General features: G+C 48.0%; 1 protein-coding gene across 1 annotated transcript; it reads left to right on the plus strand.

Annotated features, from left to right (window-relative positions):
• Window positions 1–6,913: 6,913 nt before the first annotated feature.
• H6PD (hexose-6-phosphate dehydrogenase/glucose 1-dehydrogenase) lies at window positions 6,914–15,742 on the plus strand. The gene is made up of 5 exons (XM_050909503.1): window positions 6,914–6,979; window positions 8,763–9,419; window positions 10,624–10,741; window positions 12,975–13,244; window positions 13,926–15,742. The coding sequence occupies exons 2-5, from the start codon at window positions 8,793–8,795 to the stop codon at window positions 15,281–15,283; spliced, it is 2,373 nt and encodes a 790-aa protein (XP_050765460.1). The 5' UTR covers window positions 6,914–6,979; window positions 8,763–8,792; the 3' UTR covers window positions 15,284–15,742.
• Window positions 15,743–20,361: the final 4,619 nt, after the last annotated feature.

The raw sequence follows: 20,361 nt of genomic DNA on the forward strand, positions 1-20,361 counted from the left end.
GGGCATTCAGTCATGTTTTAGTCCCATGACTGGTTGGGAATAGCAGCAGAGAGGTAACAGAATTAGCTAGTAATGCCATTCACTCAAGCTTCACAGCAAGTCAGCTGTGTTAAGACACTTTCCTGCTCCACTCAAGTTGCACACCTGAGGCATTCACTGGACATGATTTCTACAGCTTAAAAGCTACAGTTTAAAAAGGAAAATCAACAAACAATAGAAACAGAAGCTCTCGAGAGGCAGTATTACTCTAATACTCTCTCACCTTGGAGTGTCCTGGCTTTACTGTGATGCTAAGCTCTTTAAGAGCCAAGCTGTCCAGACAGAACACCAGAGCAGCAGGTCTTGGGAACATCACCTGCCATCCGCTACAACAGGGCTCCTGTGTAGATCAGTTTTCCAGCCTCTAAACGCAGTTTGTCTGGATGCACAGAGATGGCATTGTTCAATACCAAACAGGCATAAGTATCTAAACCTAAACTTCTTAAACTGGATTGGAGATTTCCCTCTATCAGGCCCATTCAAGGCTTTAAGTGAGCATGCTTAACCACACACCAGCTTCAAGCACAACTGCAGCTCCAGAACTCATTAAGTAGCTAAGTCATTGGCTTGCCTCAATAGCCCTTACAAAGCCCCTCTTTCTTACTCTCTCCCATACCAGTTTAAGAACTGCTGCTATGATTTTTACAGCCTGGTTTTCCAGAAGCCACAAGACAGTAATTTTATTTTCTACTAAGAACCCCAGCTGCTGTACAGCTGTTCTTTATTACTTCACAACAGACATTAACAGCCTTACTCAAAGTCATGTGAACTTGATAGTCTAGAACTTCAGAGCTTTCCTGGAAGCTTGTCCCCCCAGCACAGCGACTGAGCAAGCTCCACCAGGCTCTGCAGCAGCATGACCAAGCAGGGCTCCCAGCTCATGAAACAACACACAAGAGCTGAGGAATGATAAAGCATCCACAGAAATCACTCAGTCATTTACAGCCACATCTATAGATCATTGGCAGGAGATGCCTTTGCAGACGCTAATAAATTTAGCAGAGATCAGGGAAGTTTCCTCTAAGATTACTTCATCAAAAGCTTGCTATACTGAAGCACACCTTACCTCTTCAAAGCAGTACAAACCCCATCTTGGCTCAGTTTCACCTTTCCACACCTTGAGACTAGTCTGTGAATGCAACATCAAAGGTCAACAAACTCCCACAACATCAAACTCACTCATTATATTGTTTTTCCCCACTCCTAACTAAAGGAGCACTTGCTATGGAACAGCTTTCAATTGCTATGCCAAAACACAGCCTTTACCCAGGGTTTATAGGGTAGAGTCTCTCAACTGATAAGCTGCTCTCTTCAGCTTAATACTTCCTCCTCTGAAACACCGTCTTTAAACACCAGCCAGAAGAGCTCTTTTTCTTACAGAGCTTTTATTTGCTTGTAAAACATCTGGCTCCTTAATGCCCCTTCCCTTGCTAACTACCTTTTATTCCTTTATTGGCATCACATGTCTCATCTGTCACACTGGACCTATTTCCCTTAAAGGAGCATGCAACTGAGTAAGTCTGAAAAGGCACTGACAGAAGCACATTCTGATCCAAACCATCACCCTGATAAAATCTTACTTGCCCCAAATTATGAGATGTTAGAGCTGCTTAATGAAACAGCTCAGATATTTTTAACATGGTCAAAAAACCTATTTTATCTTCTGACCTTCAGCTCAGAAATAGCTGCACCATTTTTTCCAGAGACTTCCAAAAAATGACTGCACAGAGTGACCCCCCCTACAATTTCAGCCTCAATATTTAAAGTTTGGCATCATATAACTAGCTGAAGACATGGTCTTTCAACAGAAGATGTTAAACAACTGCCGCTACTCCCAACTTCCAGCTCTATCTATAATAATAACAGGCTCAAGTGACCAGGGCCTCAGCTGTTCATCTCATTCAGTGTGCCAGAAATATGCAGCAGGGAGATTTGCACTTTAATGATTTCTGCTAAAGTAGATGGCAAGCCCCCTTTTTCTTCCAGAACAGAAAACAGACTGAAAGGGGACTCCCATTTACCTCTTCTCACAGTCTGCTATACCCAAACAGACCCAGATTAGCTCCCGAGAGCTAAGCAAGCTTTGTCATCAGGTCATTAACGGGTTAAATACATGGCTATGGGACATAGCACTGATTCCCCTAAGCTTCTTGCTAAATGTACTGTGTAGTAATATCACACAGAGTAGTAAGGGGAGATCTCTGGAGCTGGATTATTTGTCCAGTTGGCTCTTTCAGATGAGTTATTTACCCCCTCACCAAGTTTAATTTGTTAAATTTCATCACTTGAGTTATGCTTGTGATCTACCCTCTGCTGCGTTTCAGAAATAGGGCCACTGTCAGAGGCATTCAGACTTTACCCAATCCAAAGCTGCATTAGTAACATGGTCGGAATCGTAAAGCAATGTGTAATGTGAGGCAGGGTAGACTGCAGTCTCCCTCGTCCCTAGTTTGGACCCGCACCTTGCAGACAAACCTAGGTGCTAACGCTCTGTGTCACTCTGACACCTTCACAATACCATAAAGGGTCTTTTTGAGATCAGGCACACATGCTGATGGAAGAACCTCCAGAACAGAATGGTGAAGAAGGTTACGGCATCAGGAAATTATACTGTAAATATAATCCAAAGTTATATCACAAATATAATGCAAGGCTTGTCTTACATAGAATGTCATTGCTAGATTACCAGCCTGAGCAGCAAGGTACCCCAATTCTGTTCTCCGTTCTGCCAATGTGACTCAGTTTCCCCACCTGTAAAGCAGTTGTGGTAAAGTGTATCTATTCGTGTAAAATAATTTGAGACCTTTGAGTGAAAAAGACGATAGGAATGGTGTTTAGTCTTGCCATAAAATGTAATGACATTTATTATTGCATACAGTTATAGCTATTTAACTGTGTAAGTTTGCTTTACAACTCCTTGCTATTGCCTTACAAATCATAGTTTGCAAAACCACAGCATTTTCTGAAGTCTAGGATGGTATCTGTGAAGTCTGGTTGGCCAGGGCTCTTAACAAAGGAGTCTTTAATATTCATATTAATTTTACATGTTACTTCATGGGGAGCTGGTGGAATCCATAATTAGAGCCCTGATGTAGCAGTGAGCCCAATGCTAGCCGAGACCCTGAGTCTGACTACAGCCTGCTTAGATCTTAGAGCCAGCAACTGTAAAGATTTCCATATATTAATGTGCTTAGTGGAGCCAGCTAGGGAAATGATACCTATGACATTGTTCACCCCAGTGAATCTGAAGACAACAGCTGAGCTCCAGTGAAAGTTTTGCATTGTACTAGGACATTTTATGAGAGCGCTCTGCTGTGTGCATTCTGGGGCGGTGGGGGCCGGTGGGGGGGCATTTGCAGGGTTTTGCTGCTTCTGTCTGCCTCTCATCGCTCCACCTGCCTTCCCAAAACTTGATGTGTCTAAAAGCACTGTCAAGCTGAACTGAAATGCACTCCAGGAGGTTCACAAGGTACTTCCTTTGTTTAGGAAACATAGGACTGGAGTTGTGGATGCACATGTGTAGTTAGAAAGTAGTATGCTAGAGTCACAATAATTTCAGAATGCAAAGCAACACAAGGTCTGCAGGCAAATACACACACACACACACACACACACACGACCAGCCAATGCAACTGGGGAAAACAGAGACTTTTTTGTTCAGTTACTGAAACTCCTGGCCTCAGTAAAGGTTTTTATCTAATGGTGCATTACGAACCTCTGCAGCCCAAATGCGCTACAAGAGAGTGCACCATGCGCCCATCCATGCGGACACGCCTGATGCAACCCGCAGGTGTCGAAAGGGTGCAAGCCTCGGTGCCCAGGGCGCAGTCACAGCGACGGTGCTCAGCTGGGGCTGGGCAAGGGTGGCTGTCTCCCACACGAGGGAGGGCCTGTGCCCCCAGAACCCACTCTCCCTTACGATTTTCGCCCCTCCCGACCGTCGTTGCCCGGCGAGAGCCGACGCCAACCGGAGACTCTCTCGGCGGTGGGAGGAGCGCCCCGGCGGGCGGGGCGCTGTGTCGGGCCCGCCCGCAGCCGCCGCCGCCGCCACCGCCCCACTCGCGGGCCCGGGGTGGGAGGGAGGTGAGTGGGGGGCGGCGGCGGGGACGGGTCGGGGGACGGAAGATGGAGGCGGCTCTCTGCGCGGCTTCCCCCGCCGCGGCTGCGTCTGACAGCCCGGAAAAAGCCGGCCTTCTCCCGTGCGGTGCATTGCCGGGCATTGCAGCGCCGTGCAGCGGCCTCCCCGCTGCATGGACGGGGTGGGCGGACGGGGCGCCGTGCCGTGCCGTGCCGTGCCGTGCCGTGCCGTGCCGTGCCGTGCCGTGGACGGCGGGACGGAGGGAGCATCCCCGGTCCGCCCGCTACCCCGCCGCCCCGTCCCTCGGCAGGGCAGCGCGGAGCAGCCCGGGGCGGGCGGGCGGGCGGCGGTTTCCGCGGTGCACGGAGGAGCGAAGGGCAGAGGCGTTTATCGGGAGCGGGGTGCATGGCGGCTGCGGAGCCGGCCCCGGCCCCGCTTCCTCTCGTCCGACGCACGTTGCCCTGCCGTCCCGCTCTGAGGGAAACCGCTTTCCCAACACCCCCCGCCGTGCTTCTTAGCGCGGCCTCTCGCCCCTCTCACGCGTGCCGGTGCCTCTTACCTCTGTCCGTGGTGAGGGACCTTCACCGAGTCCTTTCTGCGTCCCCAGTGCTCGGCAAACCGGGAGGAAATCACCAGCGGACAAGTCTGGGAGAGGTGGATGGTGAGATTTGGGTCTCTTCTGGTGCAGGCTGGCTGTAATAGCAAGGTACACACACTTCAGAGATTTCATCGCTTGGTTTTGGTGTCTGTGTGGCTGAGATGGTGCCTACGCACTGTAGTCATTTTTCTCACTGTAACCCTGTCCTCCTACTTTTCCAGGGCTTCGGAAACTGAGCTACTGTCACCGTGCTGGGGCCAGAGCTTGCTTGCTTTTTGGAGTGAGACTGTGTATCAGTGCTGCATTGGATGGTTAACAAGAAAGGCCAAACACTAATTCATGCATCTCTCAGCTTGCTTTTAATGTGAGTCTCCACATTAAGCCTCTGACCTTTCCAGGAGCTGATGGTGGGGTCATTCCCGCTCTAACGTTTGCATATGCGGAAGACCAATATGTTTTTCCTGATTCTCAAAGAATCTTGGTAACTCTTTCCTTCATGTGTTACATGTGCACAGCCTTGTAGGAGCCCCAGGCCATGCTGCATTTGGCCATGCATCTGTTAATTATTTTTCAATGGGGATGCAACAGTAACAAAAAAGATCTTTTTCATTTTTTCAATACAGCAGGCGAACTTACAAGACCTGAAATGAGTTCCTGTCAAACTGGAACTCCAGTGACTGTGCAAGGGGAATGCACAGTCTTACACTTACTGCTGGGTTAAGCTCTTCCAGTGTTTTATATGGGTCGGGCCCAGAAGTCTTTTCCTGAAGTCTGACTGAGTATCTGGCTGGGGGATTTTTAGAGTTTTATTTTTTAATGTGAACAGTGGTGATTGTCTGATGTGAAAGCAGTAAACAAACATCCCTGGGTTTACTGTGCTTATTCTGGGCAGTGTAGCGCAATATTTTGCAATTGGGAGTGTTGTGAAACTGGTTTTCAGTTGGCTTGGAAATACATGTGACGGTGTAGCTGAATCTGCCAGGAAACTACTTGGCTAATTCACTCATTTCCTTGGGTACGTGGACAAGAATGACCCACCCAAACCCTTCCCATTCCATAGTAGGTGCCTGCTCTTCAGCTACGGTCTCTGTACAGCATCGCAGTAACTGCAGCCTGCCAAGGTGCAACGGGCAGTATGTCAAACTTCTCTAGGTTCCTGGAATAAAGGTTGCTCAAGCAAATGTAAATATCACTTTATGGCACTGAGAAACTTTGTCATCTGCAGTATAACCCCATAGTGAGGGAAGGAAAACCAAACCTCTGCTTGAAATGATAATTATTTGTACTGCAGGCAAAATCTTAGGAGCCACACTTCTGCCCCTCTGCAGTTGCCAGCACTATTTGCTGGATTCCTTAAGTGGGTACGTGGAGCTTAAATAGCACAGCAAGAAGGGAGGGCAGGGAGGCAGTCACAACAGAAGGCTGGGGAGAGATGATAGGAGTTAGATTTACAAACTACAATATACCTTGTTGAAGCTCTCTGGAGAAGAGCAATGGATACTGGACCGTCTCTTGAGGGAGTGATGTGCCCTGTGGGGAGCACGGAGGCTGTCTCCATGCACTGTGGCAGAGCAGAGGAGGCTGCAGTTGTGGTCGGCTAACTGCTACTCAGCTGCTGTGTGATTTCTATGCAGGAAACAGGGAAGGAAAAGCCAAGGAGTCTCTATGCAAACTGACCTTTGAGAGGGAAGCCTGGGTGCCCAGAAGGCACAGCAGCATTGCACAACTGCTGTGCTAGGGGAACTTGCTGAAACTGCCCCCTTCTCACTGCGTCAGGGTTGTAGTCTTGGGAATCCCTTTTTTCTGAGAGTTGGAGCAGGGGACTGCTCCCCGGGGAGGCTCACGAGGGTCTCAGTTGGAGACCTTCAGCATCGATCTGAGCTCACATGCAAAGCAGAGGAGTTAGTCAGGAAGACACTCTGGGAGCAGGAGTTGCCACACATGCCTGCATTTTGCCTGCTCGCAAACGGCAGCCAAAAGGTTTAGCACAGCCAACGTGTAGGGGCTGAGAGCTGGGATGTGCTGGGACATTGCTGGCACAGGCACGTTCTTTTTTTCTCTGCTGTAATTGGGTCTTTCCTCCCGTTTATCAGAAAGGGAACAACCTGCCTTATCCTACTTGCTTACCTGACCGTTGATCAGAGAGTCTGCTGTACGCTCAGTCACAGGAGAAGAGAGATCTGTGCTCCGGAGGGGCTGTGAAGAAGACAAGTTTCCAGCTACTTCTGCTACTGCAGTCTCTGTAAAGCTCCTGTATTACTCAGGTGAGTCTGCTGGGGAGAGAAACATGACATTTATAAAGACCAGTTCAAGCTGCAGATAGGGAGAGAGATTTAGAAGTTCCTTGTTTTGATTTAGTTATCCTCATCCTTTAGCTGACTTAGATCCTATGTTGATTTAGTGATGGAATAGTGACTTTTCTGGGAGCTTTCCAGGGGGAGAACCAGTCAAGAGCTAGGACATCTGTGTTTCATCCCTCTGCCATTCAAGCAGAGCAAGGACCAGGCCTTTTGCTCCAGGCTAGGAGAAACAATCCTGAGTAAGTCTGGGCAGGTAAAAGCTAACAGCTTTTGGTCCTAGGGCATATGTACAGCTGTAACTGGAGCAATGGAGCCAGTGATATGTTTTCTAACTGACTGTGAATGTATGAATCTGATGAGACACTTTTCTGTCTTGTCTCTGCCCGCAGAAGGTTAAGATGATCATGTCCGTTCTCATACCCGAGATCCATTTCTCAGTTGTATGGTCATGAAACTGCCATTTTAAAATGGTGTAGTCATGCCAGTGCAAAGCCTAGTGAGACTGCAACTGCACCAGTATAAAAAAGCCATGTACTTTTTCCTCTTACTGTCGAAAAATGGCTGGTTTTCCTACACAAGTAAAATTAAAAGGTATAAATTTATTGACCAGAACCAAAAGTTTTTAAAGAAGTTAATTATCTTATGTGCTGTGAAGGCTATGCTCCAACTAAACACAACTTCAGAAAATGTAATTAAGAGAATGAGATAGCCAGTGTAAGAGCTTCTGAAATAATACTTGATGCAATGAGAACAGCACAATGGTTTATTCACTTGTTCCAGATTATCTCTCTTGAGATGTAAAGTCATTGCTATGTTTCTAGGTATAAGAACTAAATGTGTCATTTCTCTTAAAAACAACTTTATTTTGGATTAGAGAAACAAGAATAAATAAGAACAAGCAAAGGGGCTTTTTGGTCAGGGAGAGCAGCTGTTGCTGGCTGCAGTGGTTTGAATGGGTACTGAGTGGAGAAGGCCGGAACGGGTGCTGGCATGCGCTCTTCAGTGATGGAAAGTTGCAGTAGGCAGAACACAAACCCCACATTGTCTCCTGGCTGCGTACACAACCATCATGAGGCAGCATCTAGACTGGCTCATGTCTAGACTCGATTTTAAGGACTAAACTTCTTCTTCCACTGTGTTGTTTTATCAGACCATTTGTCTCCCAGTAGCTCATTAGAACCTAATTCAGCTCCGTTCATGAGAGTGGTGGTGCACATGAGTCATTAAAGTGTAGCGTATTAAAGAAGAGCCTGTGTCCTGGAACTGCCAGTGGTCGTGCTTGTCTCTGAGCTGCTGTGACAATATTGACATGAAGCAATGCCAAGACAGCATAATACCATTTGAGCAAAGTCCCAAACAGGAGGTTATTGAAAGCAGTACTTAATTTGTAGTCACATGTGTTCGTTTATAGCCAGCTCTGAAATTTGTATTAAAATGGATTTCAGTTTCACAGTCTAAAGGCATTGACACCCCCTCATTAACTCAGCTGTGGGAACAATGCTTATGCTACCGAAAGACTTTAGGCACACGCTGTCTTCCACTTCTTGGTTTGCATAAGGAGGCTGCAGTCTCTTCAAGAGCCCCAGTTACCATGATTCAAATCATGGAGGGGAGGAGAGACTGTTGGGTGGAGGATCCAGGCAGAAGTCCCTGGCTCTTCAGCCATGGGAAAGCAGGTACCTTGCATTGTGTTTTGCAGTGTTAAAACATGGATTGACAGATTTTCTTTTTTAATCCTGTCCTCTAGTGTTCCTGGATCTACCTGTTCTCTCCCAAGATGCTGAGAAGAGTCCTGTGTACCGTGTTGTTCATGGGAGCCTTGCCATCACTGGCTGAAGTGTCCCAGGGCCACATCTCAGTGGTCTTGCTGGGAGCCACAGGTGATTTGGCCAAGAAGTATTTGTGGCAGGGTCTATTCCAGCTCTACATGGACCAAGTGAGCAGTGGCCACAGCTTCACTTTCCACGGGGCTGCACTGACAGCTCTGGAGCCAGGGCAGAGGCTGATGTTTGATGTGCTGAAGAAGCTGGCCTGTCCCCCAGATGAATCTCCCAACAGGTGTGCTGTGCTCAAGGACCAGTTCCTGAAGCTGAGCCAATACCACCAGCTGAAGACTGCTGAAGACTACACTGTGCTGAACAGAGAGATTGAGACGCTGCTTCGCCAGGAGGGGCTGAAGGAGGCTGGAAGGATCTTCTACTTCTCGGTGCCACCATTTGCCTACACAGAGATTGCCCGCCACATCAACAGCAGCTGCAGACCGCCTCCAGGAGCCTGGTTGCGTGTGGTGCTAGAGAAACCTTTTGGCCATGACCTGGAGTCAGCCCAGCAGCTGGCTGCCGAGCTGACAAGCTTCTTCAGGGAAGAGGAGATGTACCGGGTGGACCACTACCTTGGCAAACAGGTGAGCAGCTTGCAATGCGCAGCCCCCTGCCAGGTTGAGGGACTTAGTGGCTGGGAGACCGTTGGATGTCAGGTCTGCATCTAATGAGAGTGTTGTTCTCCTCTCAAATTCAGGCAGAGCCACTGAGCTTGCTCCCAAACCTCCCTTTGCTTATGGAGTCCTGTACTGCTATTCTTGTCCGGTACTGTGCTGCTGCCCATCCTCTTACAGAGCAGAGGGAACATGCAGACCAAAGCAGGGCTTTCTCCCGTTAGAGTGATGAGGGTCCCCTCTCCAGAGGGAAGCCAGGGTGTAGGAGTGAACTGTGTGTGTGCATGAAGGAGAGATGCAGAATTCATCTGGTCTTCTCACCAAGGTCAGGGCTTTGATTTCGCTGAATAAGCAACGCCCTTGCCCTCTCACAGTTCTCCCATCTCATTACACACAGGCCTCTCTGCTTAGCCGTGGCTTCTAGAAGCAGTTTTTAATTTGATATGATATGGAGCTGATGGGATGTTAGTTTTGTGGGATGCTTAGGAGAAGGTTTCTTCCTGCGCTGTGCTCCACTCAGGGCATGGAGGACTGGCTGCTGCAGGGACAGCTCAGGATGTGGAGCTGCATTGTCCCAGAGGGAATGTGTTCAAGGACATGCCATCCTTGTTTTAGAGGAATGTGATGCCACATTTTGAAAGTAGCCTGTGCCAGCCAATGGCATTGTGGCCAGATTTTACTCAGAAGGTTGCATGTCCAGCTGCAAGGAGAGCATCTCCACTAAGAGGGGGGATTTCTTCTCGGTTTTTTTTTCTTTTTTTTTTTCTCCCAAAAAGAGCAGATGGCTTTAGTGGTGTAAGCATCTGATCTGATGTATTTCAGCACTTTGGAACTGTACGTTAGTCCCAGGATGGTCTGACTCAGCCCTTTGTCCTTTGATGGATATAAACCAAGTGCCTTGCAGTTTGTAGTTCAGCCTTTTTCACATGAAACCTCAAAATGCCTCAGAAAGACCTTTAATGTTTCTCTGTACAGTCATTGGAGACCCCATTGTGCACCACTGCAGGCTCTCTTGCTGATTTTCTCTTCTCTGACCCACTCTGCTCTCTACTGTGTGGCATGTCTGCTGGCACTCCAGAGCTGGCCACATCCCAGTGCTGGATGGGGCAGTGAGGCAGAGATACTGTGGAAATCTGGTGAGTTTTTGTTGGGTCTTTGATTTTTCCCTTCACAGGCTGTAGCCCATATCCTGCCTTTTCGAGATCAGAACCGACAGTTTCTGGATCCAATTTGGAACCGACACCATGTGGAAAGAGTGGAGATTGTCTTGAAAGAGACTGTGGATGCTAAAGGTTGGTGAGGCGAGTGTGCAGAGCTAGGGTGAATGGGTGAGAAGGAGAACTAGCAGGTTCATTAATTATGCGAAAGTGGCCCTTGAGGTAGTGCTGGTGCAGAAACAAAAAAGAGCAGATGAATGATATGTTGCTCCCTGGAAATAGAGAGGGACTGTCTTACACTTCCTGTGCTAGGGACTGACTCACTTCCAGGTACTGTTGCTGCTTCCAAGAAAAGATTCCCATTGCAGTTCAGCTGGGAGCAGGGGCAGAATCCCCCGCCTTTTTCTGCTGCAGAGTTTTGGGGGCATTGCACCTAGCTTTCTATCCCAAATCTTGGTAAAAGGCACTGGATTTGGAATTGATGCAAAGGCCACTTCAGTTCAGTGCTGCAATAATCTTGTTGTTGTAACAACAACTCTTTTGTATTCCTGTCCTGTTAGCTACCGAGCTCACACTGAGTATACGTTTGCGCTATTCTTTGGAAGATGCTCTTGCATCCTTTACCTGGATATTACTTGTATCGGCTAGTCGGTGTCAGCCCAGGTACCTAGGTCAGTCTGTGTTTGTCTGCCTGTTTCTTTCCCTTCCTCTCTGTAGTAAGAAAGAGCATTGCAGAGAGAAAATCCAAGCCCAGAATTGCTAGCATGGGTCTCCGGCTGAAGGACACGGCTGCAATCCCTCCCTGCAATGCTGCAGCATCCACTCTGCAGTGCTCAGCATAAAGCACTCTGGGCTGGACTGCCACCCACAGCACTTCTTGGGATGTCAGGCGTCCTCAGTTCTGCAACATCAGGATTGCTTCTCCACTTGCTTTACCTCTTCTTCTATCTTCCTCCTCCCTCCCTCCCTCCCTCCCTTCCTTCCTCAGCCACCACAAAGTCAATTAATGCAATTTTATCAAACTTGGAATAATCTTTGGTTTGGCAGCGCAGACCACACCTGGGCCTGTTTGTGGGAGAGGGAGGCACTGCAGGGAGATTTAGGGAGAACAGTGTTGTCTGTGCGTAGCCCCAGCTACACGCTCTACCCTCCCTGCTCTGAACAGCTTTGCAATTTTTCATTTGACGTCTTTTTTCCCCTGTGCAGCTTCAGCTGGCAGCCTGGATCCCAGAAAGTCTGCAGCATTGATTACGTTAATGAATGTGCCTTTGGATTAGAGCAAGGGAGATAAATGTATCAATCAATAGGGGAAGCCTATGGCTGTGATGTAGTCTGCAGTGTGCAGCCTGCTGCTGATGGACTACAGAAAGGCATCTGTTTGAGTCACTTTCTTTACAAGTGCATTGTCCTTCTCCCCCTGTTCCCACCTGCATGAGAAGTCAGGCAGGGAAAGAGACGCAGGGCTTTGTGCATGAAATTTTGTCTCTCAAGGGCATGGCTCAGCCAGAGCCTTCCGAGGACATGAAAACCAGAGGCAGTGAAGAGCAGTGCTCGTTGCCAGGGCCCAGCTTCAGCTGTTCTGTGGACCTGGTGTGTAGCTCTAGAGCTGCTGGGGTCCCTGCTCTGACCCCGCTTTCCAGCTACTCAGTCAAAGCTTTTGCGTAGAACTACACGTTGTGTGGAGGCCCAGGCCCCGGTGCTGTGACCTATGGGACAGGAGTGTCAGGGCGAGGGTTATACAGCAGCCCTGCATTGTGCTGTATGTGGGACGTTTGAGCTGGATATTGCTGCCAGTCACTGACCACAGCTTCTGAAAGCACAAGCAGTCCAAGAAAGCAAAGCTGCCTTCTGCTCTGTGCACTCGGGAAGTATCAGGCAAGAGCGTTACTCCTGCTGGGTTTAGGCTCTGTAAGCACCCGAAAGGATTGTGTCTGGCTCTGTGGAGGACAAGCAGTCCCGTGGGAACCTTTTATCTTTATTTTAGTAGCAGAGATATTTTGGTCACCCCTCTGGAGGGAGAGGAAAGGCTTAGAATCATAGAATTGTAGAGTGGTTTGTGTTGAAAGGGACCTTTAAAGATCATCTAGTCTAACCCCCCTGCCATAACCAGGGACATCTTTCACTAGGTCAGGTTGCTCAAAGCCATGTCCAACCAGACCTTGAACACATCCAGTGATGGGACGTCCACAACTTCTCTGAGCTTGATAGCTTCAAGTTAATTGTTGGGCCAGGAGAAGAGGAGCTTGGTGCAAACCAATTAGGGCTTGTGCTCTTTGTTCTCCTCGGCGCACACATTACACATGCAGAGGGCAAGGCTGCAAGAAAACCACATCAGTTTACCAGCATCTTACCTCCTCTTTGTCCCCAGGCCGCACCAGCTTCTACGAGCAGTATGGAGTCATCCGGGACATACTGCAGAACCACCTCACGGAGGCCCTGATGTTCCTGACCATGGAGCTCCCAGCCAACGTGAGCAGGGCCGAAGAGGTTTTGCAGTGCAAGCTGCAGGCCTTCCAGTCCTTGCGGGGCCTGGAGAAAAACAGTGCCGTGTTGGGTCAGTATCAGGCATATGCCAGCCAAGTACAGGAGGAACTGCAGAAGGCACAAGACTACATCAGCACAACACCAACCTTTGCAGGTGAGAGTTTGGTCTGGGCCCTGGAGAGGGGAGTAGTCTAGAGCTGAGGAGAGCAGGAGATGTGAGTCCTTGCATGCTGATACCAGCTCCGTGACTCTGGACCTCACTGCTGACACAGGGATGTCTCCAGGCATCCACCGGCATGGTAACTGGGAGCTGTAACAAGATAATACTGTTGTCAGGTTAGTTAACTAACGATGTAGTGAATGGGAAGCATTGCATAAGAGCTAAGTCCCATTATTCTTGATAAGATCTGTGTTATTTTTAGAAGTGGCCTGCAAACTCCTTTGCCTTTTCATAAAGTCGAGTTGCTCTCTGCATCTGAGGGGTAAAGCATTGGCAGTTCTCTGTGATTAGTAGACCACAAGGCCATCTCTGGCCATGCTGTGTCTTCTGAACATTAAAGGTTTTGTCTGAATGATATTCGTGCTCAGAAACTGCTTTCCTGCAAGTTGAAAGGAGGCTAATCAAGTAGGATACCTGGGAGGAAGCACAGCAGGGTAGCTGGAGAGCAGTTAGTCCAGTGATGTTACGGAAGGGCTGAATGTGGAGCAAGAGACACAGTGGATGCCAAGATTTCTGGGAGCTAAGGAAGGAGAATGATGGGTAGATGATAGACATCCCCTCAAATCTGCTTGCTGTTCAGGTTTAATTTGCTAGCTGAGATCACTGTCATTTCAGGTGTGCTGATTCACAGTGATAACCTGCGTTGGGAAGGGGTCCCTTTCCTCCTCACTTCTGGGAAAGCTCTGGATGAACGGGTAGGTTATGTCCGTGTTCTCTTCAAGAACCGGGCCTACTGCACTCAGAGAGAGACTCTGAGGGATGCACGGCACAGCCAATGTAAAGCCAAGCAGATCATCTTCTACATTGGGCACGGTGCACTCAACACCCCTGCGGTGCTTGTAAGCAGGAACCTTTTCAGGCCTGTCATGCCGGAAGGCAGTTGGAGAGAAGCAGTGGATCAGTCAGACCTGCACATTTTTGGACAACCATTGTCTGATTACTATGTGTACAGCCCTGTGAAAGAGAGAGATGCGTATTCTGTCCTCATCTCCAACATCTACCATGGCAGGAAGGACTTCTTCATTACCACTGAGAACCTGCTGGCCTCCTGGGGATTCTGGACACCACTGCTGAATAGCATTTCACACCAGCCCCTGCGTCTCTACCCTGGGGGAGTGGAGAACCAGCACCTCTTAGACTTTGAAATGGTGAGTGGGGAAGTGGCGTTCACACTGGCAGAGCCAGCGGAGCTGCTGAACCCCAGCAGGCTGATGCCAAGTGATTACAGGACAATCCAGTCCAAATTTCGGCAGAGTCCCCTTGTCACAGCATGGTCTGAGGACCTGATTTCCCAGCTGGCTTCTGACATCGAGAAGACAGCAAGCAGGACTGTGGCACGCTCGGGGCAGTTCCACCTGGCCCTCTCAGGAGGCTCAAGCCCGGTGGTCCTATTCCAGCGGCTGGCAAGACACCATTATGCCTTCCCGTGGAAGCACACCCATATCTGGCTGGTAGATGAACGCTGTGTCCCTCTCACTGACACCGAGTCCAACTTCTTCAGCTTGCACAGCCACCTCCTCCAGAGTGTCAGAGTGCCCTACTTCAACGTCCACCCCATGCCTGTGCACCTGAACCAGCGGCTCTGTGTGGAAGAGGACAGAGGCATGGAGCTGTATGCCAAGGAGATCATGGCTCTGGTGGCCAATGCCAGCTTTGACCTGGTGCTGCTCGGGGTGGGCACTGATGGGCACACTGCCTCGCTCTTCCCCCAATCTGAAAATGGCTTGGAAGGGGCTCAGACTGTGGTGCTGACTGAAAGCCCTGTCAAACCTCACCAAAGGATGAGCCTTAGCCTACCCCTCATCAACAAGGCCAGGCAGGTGTTTGTCCTGGTTTTGGGGAAGGGCAAGCACGACATCACCACCCTGCTCAGCAGAGTGGGCCATGAACCAAGGAAATGGCCTATCTCGGGTGTCAGCCCCAGCTCTGGCCAGCTGGTGTGGTATGTGGATTATGAAGCTCTGCTTGGGTGATGCCTTCACAGTGTCCCTCCTCCCTTGTCTGCGTGGCCCTTACAGCCTGGATTTTCCTACACAGTGTCCATGTTTTTCTGTTGCCTGCAGCAGCTTCATCTCTGACAGACTCCTCTAACCTTCTGGGAAATCCATGGCCTGCAGTGCCTCTGACATTTGAGCCTGGAAAGGAGCTCGGCTCAGTGTTCAGAGCTAAGTAGGAGCCAAGGGCCCAGCGCAGCATTTCTGGCTCTGCTAGGGATCTCACTGTGACTTTGGACAAGTTACCTCACCTTGAAGTGCCTCAGTTTTCCCTGTCAGGCCTTTGTGGTTATTAGCATTTAACTACCTCGCAGGCACTATGGGAGACTTGTTAAATTAAGTACCTGCCAAATTTTTTTTTTTTTTTCCTTAATTCTCAGGCTAGAAGACAGTAATAACATGTTCATCCTCTGCACTGCTCAGTCTGGCTGGGACAGAGTCGTCGTCTTGGTAAAATGCTGGTTCTGTGCAAATGGATCTGTAGTCTTGTATGTGCAGCCCGTCTTGGTGACAGCCAGCCACTGAGTGTGGCTGTGCTCTCCTGGAAGCATAGACACCCCTTTGCTTTTGTGGCATGTGGCCCCTAAATGCTGACACTGATTTGTGAGCTCACTGCAGTCCTGAGTCTTTGCAAATTGCCCAGCAGCAGAGGCTGAGTTTATAAGCAGTAATTTGCTGCTTTCATTAAGTGGATAGCTGATACCATGGGGGGTGGAGAAGGAAGATGCATTGCTTTTTAGGCTGTTAGAATAATGGGGACAGGGTGAGGAATATGGCAGTTCACAGAGCTGTTACTTGCCTGCAGTGCAATAATTATTGAGGGAAAAGCTTGGTGTTCAGAGGAGTTGTTTGGGTTTAGCTAGCAAAGAAATGTTTTCTTTAACTGTCTTTCTCTGTCTTTGTCTCGTTCTCTGAAATGAACTTTTCTCTGTCCTCAGAATTGAAGCTTGCAGTGTCATTCAGTGGCTTATAAAATTTCTACAGGAGGCAGCTTTAAAAACTATCAACGTATCTGTCATTACACCACACATTAAGGTAGTTACAGTGTTTGCAGATGGTGGTGGTGGGGTTTGAACTCAAGGACGCTGACTTATAAGGGAGGGAGTTTTCTCTGTACATAATCTCTTGGGCACACGGAACTAGCAAATTGCATCTCTGTGTTGACAGGACAATGTTAAGTGGTTATAGAAATGTGTAGTGCTGTTGCTCACAGGAAGGGTTGGAGACATCTAGTCCTACCTAGAGACCCCACTCTCCCCTTCCTAATTTTCACCTTCCCAGAATGCTGCCACACACAATGGGTGTCTCTCCGCTTTCATGATATCCCCAAATGCTCCGTGATCTTCTCTAATGGGTAATTTACTACAGCAGATCAGAGCGCAGCTTTTGGTAAGGAAATCAAGACAGCACAAGATGGGAGAATCCGGGCTGATGGTCCAGGTGGAGGCTAGAGTCAAACCCACTCACCTGGGGTGGCACCAGGATGGGACAGACCCACTGCGGGAAGCTGGAACGTGGATGTGGTACTGGCTGCCAGCAGGGAGGATTCCGCATAGGAGCGGAGGCCACTTTCAAGGGGATTTCTCTCTTCTTCCTGTGAATGCTGGCCCTGTTTCTGCAGAGAAGTAGCTGTGTGTGGGTGACCAGGTGGAGATGGTGGGGTCTGAGGTGACCCAGGGACCGAGGGCTCGGCAGGGGCCCCGGTGCTGACAGGAGATGGCGCCCCGACCCCGAGAAGCAGCAGTAAGTTGTGTGCTGTTCTTTCAGCAGGGCTGGTCTGAGGCTGTGCCAGGCTTGGCCACCCTTCACAGCCCTGGAGCCTCACAAGGGAAAAATAGGGTCCTCAGGAGCTGGACCTGGGAGTCTGGTGACCCCTTAGGGACCTGAAAGTCTGCAGTATAGGGAAGGAAGGAGACTTTGCTTTAGAAAGCTGGGCGATAGGCATTGGCTTCAAATCCTTCCCTGCACAGGGATCTGCTGAATCCTGGCGATGAAGATGCAAATCCCGGTACAAATAGGTGCTACTGTCTGATGGCACATGAGGCAAGGTGGGCAGGTCTATACAGCCTGTGCTCCCGGGTTCCCGAGTTGTTGCCTTTCAGCATAATGCTTATCTTAATGCAGAAATCAGAATTGTTGTCCTCTGCTAATTGCACAGATAAAAGTGCACTGAGCAAGCTCTAGAGAGCCTGTTGCTTGTCAGCAGTCCCTAGGCAAACAGAGCCATGGAGAACATAACCTGGCAGAAGCTATGTGCAAGCAGGAAAAGGCCAAATTCTCAGGGACTGGCTGTGATTTCTGGCAGACACCCTCCCCCACCTTGCAGCTGGTCCAGAAAAGCTGCATTTTACATACTGTATTTGACTAAGCTGAGCTGAGTTGCACTGATGCGCATCACTTTGCTTTTGCATGGGAAGGGAGCGGAGTTGTGGTGGTGTAGCTTTCTCAAAAGCTCAAACGTAGAAGAGACACAAATGCCTTAACTGCTCTGGTTTGACAACCAGGATGGCTGGTTATCCATCTTTTGTGGGTGTTCGTGAATAAGTTTGCTCCTGCCTGTTTCATGGTTACAGGCAGGCTTAACTACCAGCACAAACACCGAAGGGTGAAAATAAATCACAGGGGCAGAGAGTAGCATAGAAAAGTGGGAGGAAGGTGAGCACTGCAGGTTCCTTGCTGCAGGACTTGCTTGTCAAGTGGATATGCTGACAGTGGAGTCTGGAATAAAATCATACTCCTAGGAGTTAACTGGAATAACTCTTCTGGAATAACTCTCTTCATAGATGAGTGCTAGCAAACACTGGCTCCAAAATATACCACAGTGGCTGAAACAGCTGTGCAGAGGAAGATGTTTTAGGTCTGGTATGTCCATAAATTCAAACATCATTTTTCGTTTTTAAACAAAAATAGCCACGTTAACTTCATTCCAGTTCTTTTGTATTTGGTGTGAGAGAACAAGTTTTAATGAAAAATTGACCTCTGTGAGAATAAATATATTGTTATGAATGACAGAATTTATTACTACTTTACAGATAACTGTGGCATTGGTGTTTTCTTATTTCTGCACACTTTCTTTTTAATATTTGGCTGGCACCTTTTGAAATAAACACTGGTTTTAGAGAGGTTTATTTGCTCTTTTAAATAAGCATGTGGTTTTTTCCCAGAGAGCCGCTGTTCTTTCCAGCTGAAAATAGGATTCATTTGTGAAGTTTCTAATGGGTCACCCCAAAAGTCATCCTAGAGTTTATTAAAATCCAGTAAAAGCTTACACATGTTTTTCTCGGTAAACATAGCTGTCTGGGTTGTTTAGGTTTGTTTTTAGAACTGTATTTTCTTTTTACACAGACAATTCCTGTTAAACTCTCTAATACTTAGCATTTGCCAAATGAAAACCAGATATTTTTAAATATATAAAATTTGTGACTGGCAAGAGAGAGACTGCGGATGGGAAGAAGGGTTAAATGAGCAACAAATGTGATGAGGAAGAATGGTAGAAATCCACTGGGCTATAGGCCAAGGAAGCAGTGCTATTTTTATTTTGTGAAAGCTATTAATAGAAGGTGTGCACCTTCTTGAGAGCTTGTATTAACCTTTCTTTGCAAAAGCAGCTACATGGAGTAACTTCTTATAGTCTGTTTCTCCCATAAGTGATTACTGATATAAATTTTATTATTTTTTTAAATGGCAAGTGCATTCCTAGACTTCAATGGTATGATTATTGTTTGTTTTACAGAAAGCTAACACTGGAAGTAATTCATTTTTCACTTCAACTTTTATAAATCAAGTTGTAAAATCTTATTTTCCCATGAGTAAAGTTTTATGATTCCTTTCATGTTGTGTAATGAATAGAGAATTATATTGATAAAAATAAATAGTTTTTAACAAAAGCGTCTTTTAATTTCTTTCAAAGATTGGTGGTCATTCTGGGTTTTTTCCTGCCCTCTTGATGAGTGAAGTTTTAAAGTTCTCGTTGTACAAAGAGGACAAAGTTGAATTTTCTGTAGCATGAAACCAGCAGTCTTAAATGTTCAGTCTGACTCTTTTTTTGTGTATCATCCAAACAAGGCCAGGACTTTTCAAAACAGAGGAACAGCCAAAGCCCTTTTAAGGTGAGAAGATGGAATCACCCAGTACTATGCAGGGTCCTGAAATCGCCAGGCCTTAGGAAAGTCTCCACTGATCCACATTTACTCCCTGAGTTGCATTTCCATAGATACTATCACCATAGTACAGAGTTGCTTAATAACATAGACTTTATAGAGCTGCATTTTTAACTATAATCTATTAAAGATCTGTGAGCTGAGATTATGCAGTTGAACTTCAAGAACAAGCTGTGCTCTGACCCTGGCTAGGAAGGCATTGCGCACGGTCCCACGTGGAGGCCCGGCTTAGCTGATACCCAAGTGTTCCTGTCCAGAACCAGCCACCTCCTCCTCAGTGAAAGGAAAGTCTCACCTGGCACCTCTGTTACATAGAAAGAAAAGGCACAGTGTGCCCCCAGAAAGGGGAGGAGGAGCATGGCAATTTCATCCTATTGCCACAGGGGAAGGCTTCATTTTCCTGGCAAGAAGAGGATAGGCGGCTTTAAATCAGATGTTTTCTTGCTGCAGTCTTGCCAATTCACAAATGCTAGTTCCCCTGAACACAGTTGAAAGGGCACTGTCATTCACAGATTCTTGTGGGTTTTCAGTGTATTCCCTGGGCTGCTAATGTAGCAGAGCATTTCTATAGTACAAAGTGATGTGGGTCTTTCCCCTTCAGTGTCCAAATCCTCTCTAGTGCTCCCTTGAGTGTCCAGGTACTTTGCTATGACGTGTGTATGATACTTTCTGATGCTGTTGGTGATGCTGAATTATCTAAGCGACCCATACATTTGAAGATGGCTGTGCAAATGAGGAGATATAACAGTCATGTCATAGGGCTGGGACAGTATTTTCCCATCCAGGTCAGAAGTGGTTTAATTCTAGTTTAGAGAGTTTTGTTCTAGTTTGGAGACCATTGCACATCCCTGGAGAGAGATACTCCAAGCAGTTACAGGATTACTGAATCCAGAGGCA

This window comes from Gymnogyps californianus, chromosome 21 (assembly GCF_018139145.2).
Source record: "Gymnogyps californianus isolate 813 chromosome 21, ASM1813914v2, whole genome shotgun sequence".
NCBI classification, from domain to species: Eukaryota; Metazoa; Chordata; class Aves; order Accipitriformes; family Cathartidae; genus Gymnogyps; species Gymnogyps californianus.

What these genes read in the sequence shown, in the direction of transcription:
- H6PD (XM_050909503.1), top strand. Translation starts at nt 8,793, where the DNA reads ATGCTGAGAAGAGTCCTGTGTACCGTGTTGTTCATGGGAGCCTTGCCA. An exon ending in ACCACTACCTTGGCAAACAG is followed by an intron (nt 9,420 to 10,623) that starts GTGAGCAGCTTG and finishes TTCCCTTCACAG; the next exon opens with GCTGTAGCCCATATCCTGCC. An exon ending in CACAACACCAACCTTTGCAG is followed by an intron (nt 13,245 to 13,925) that starts GTGAGAGTTTGG and finishes CTGTCATTTCAG; the next exon opens with GTGTGCTGATTCACAGTGAT.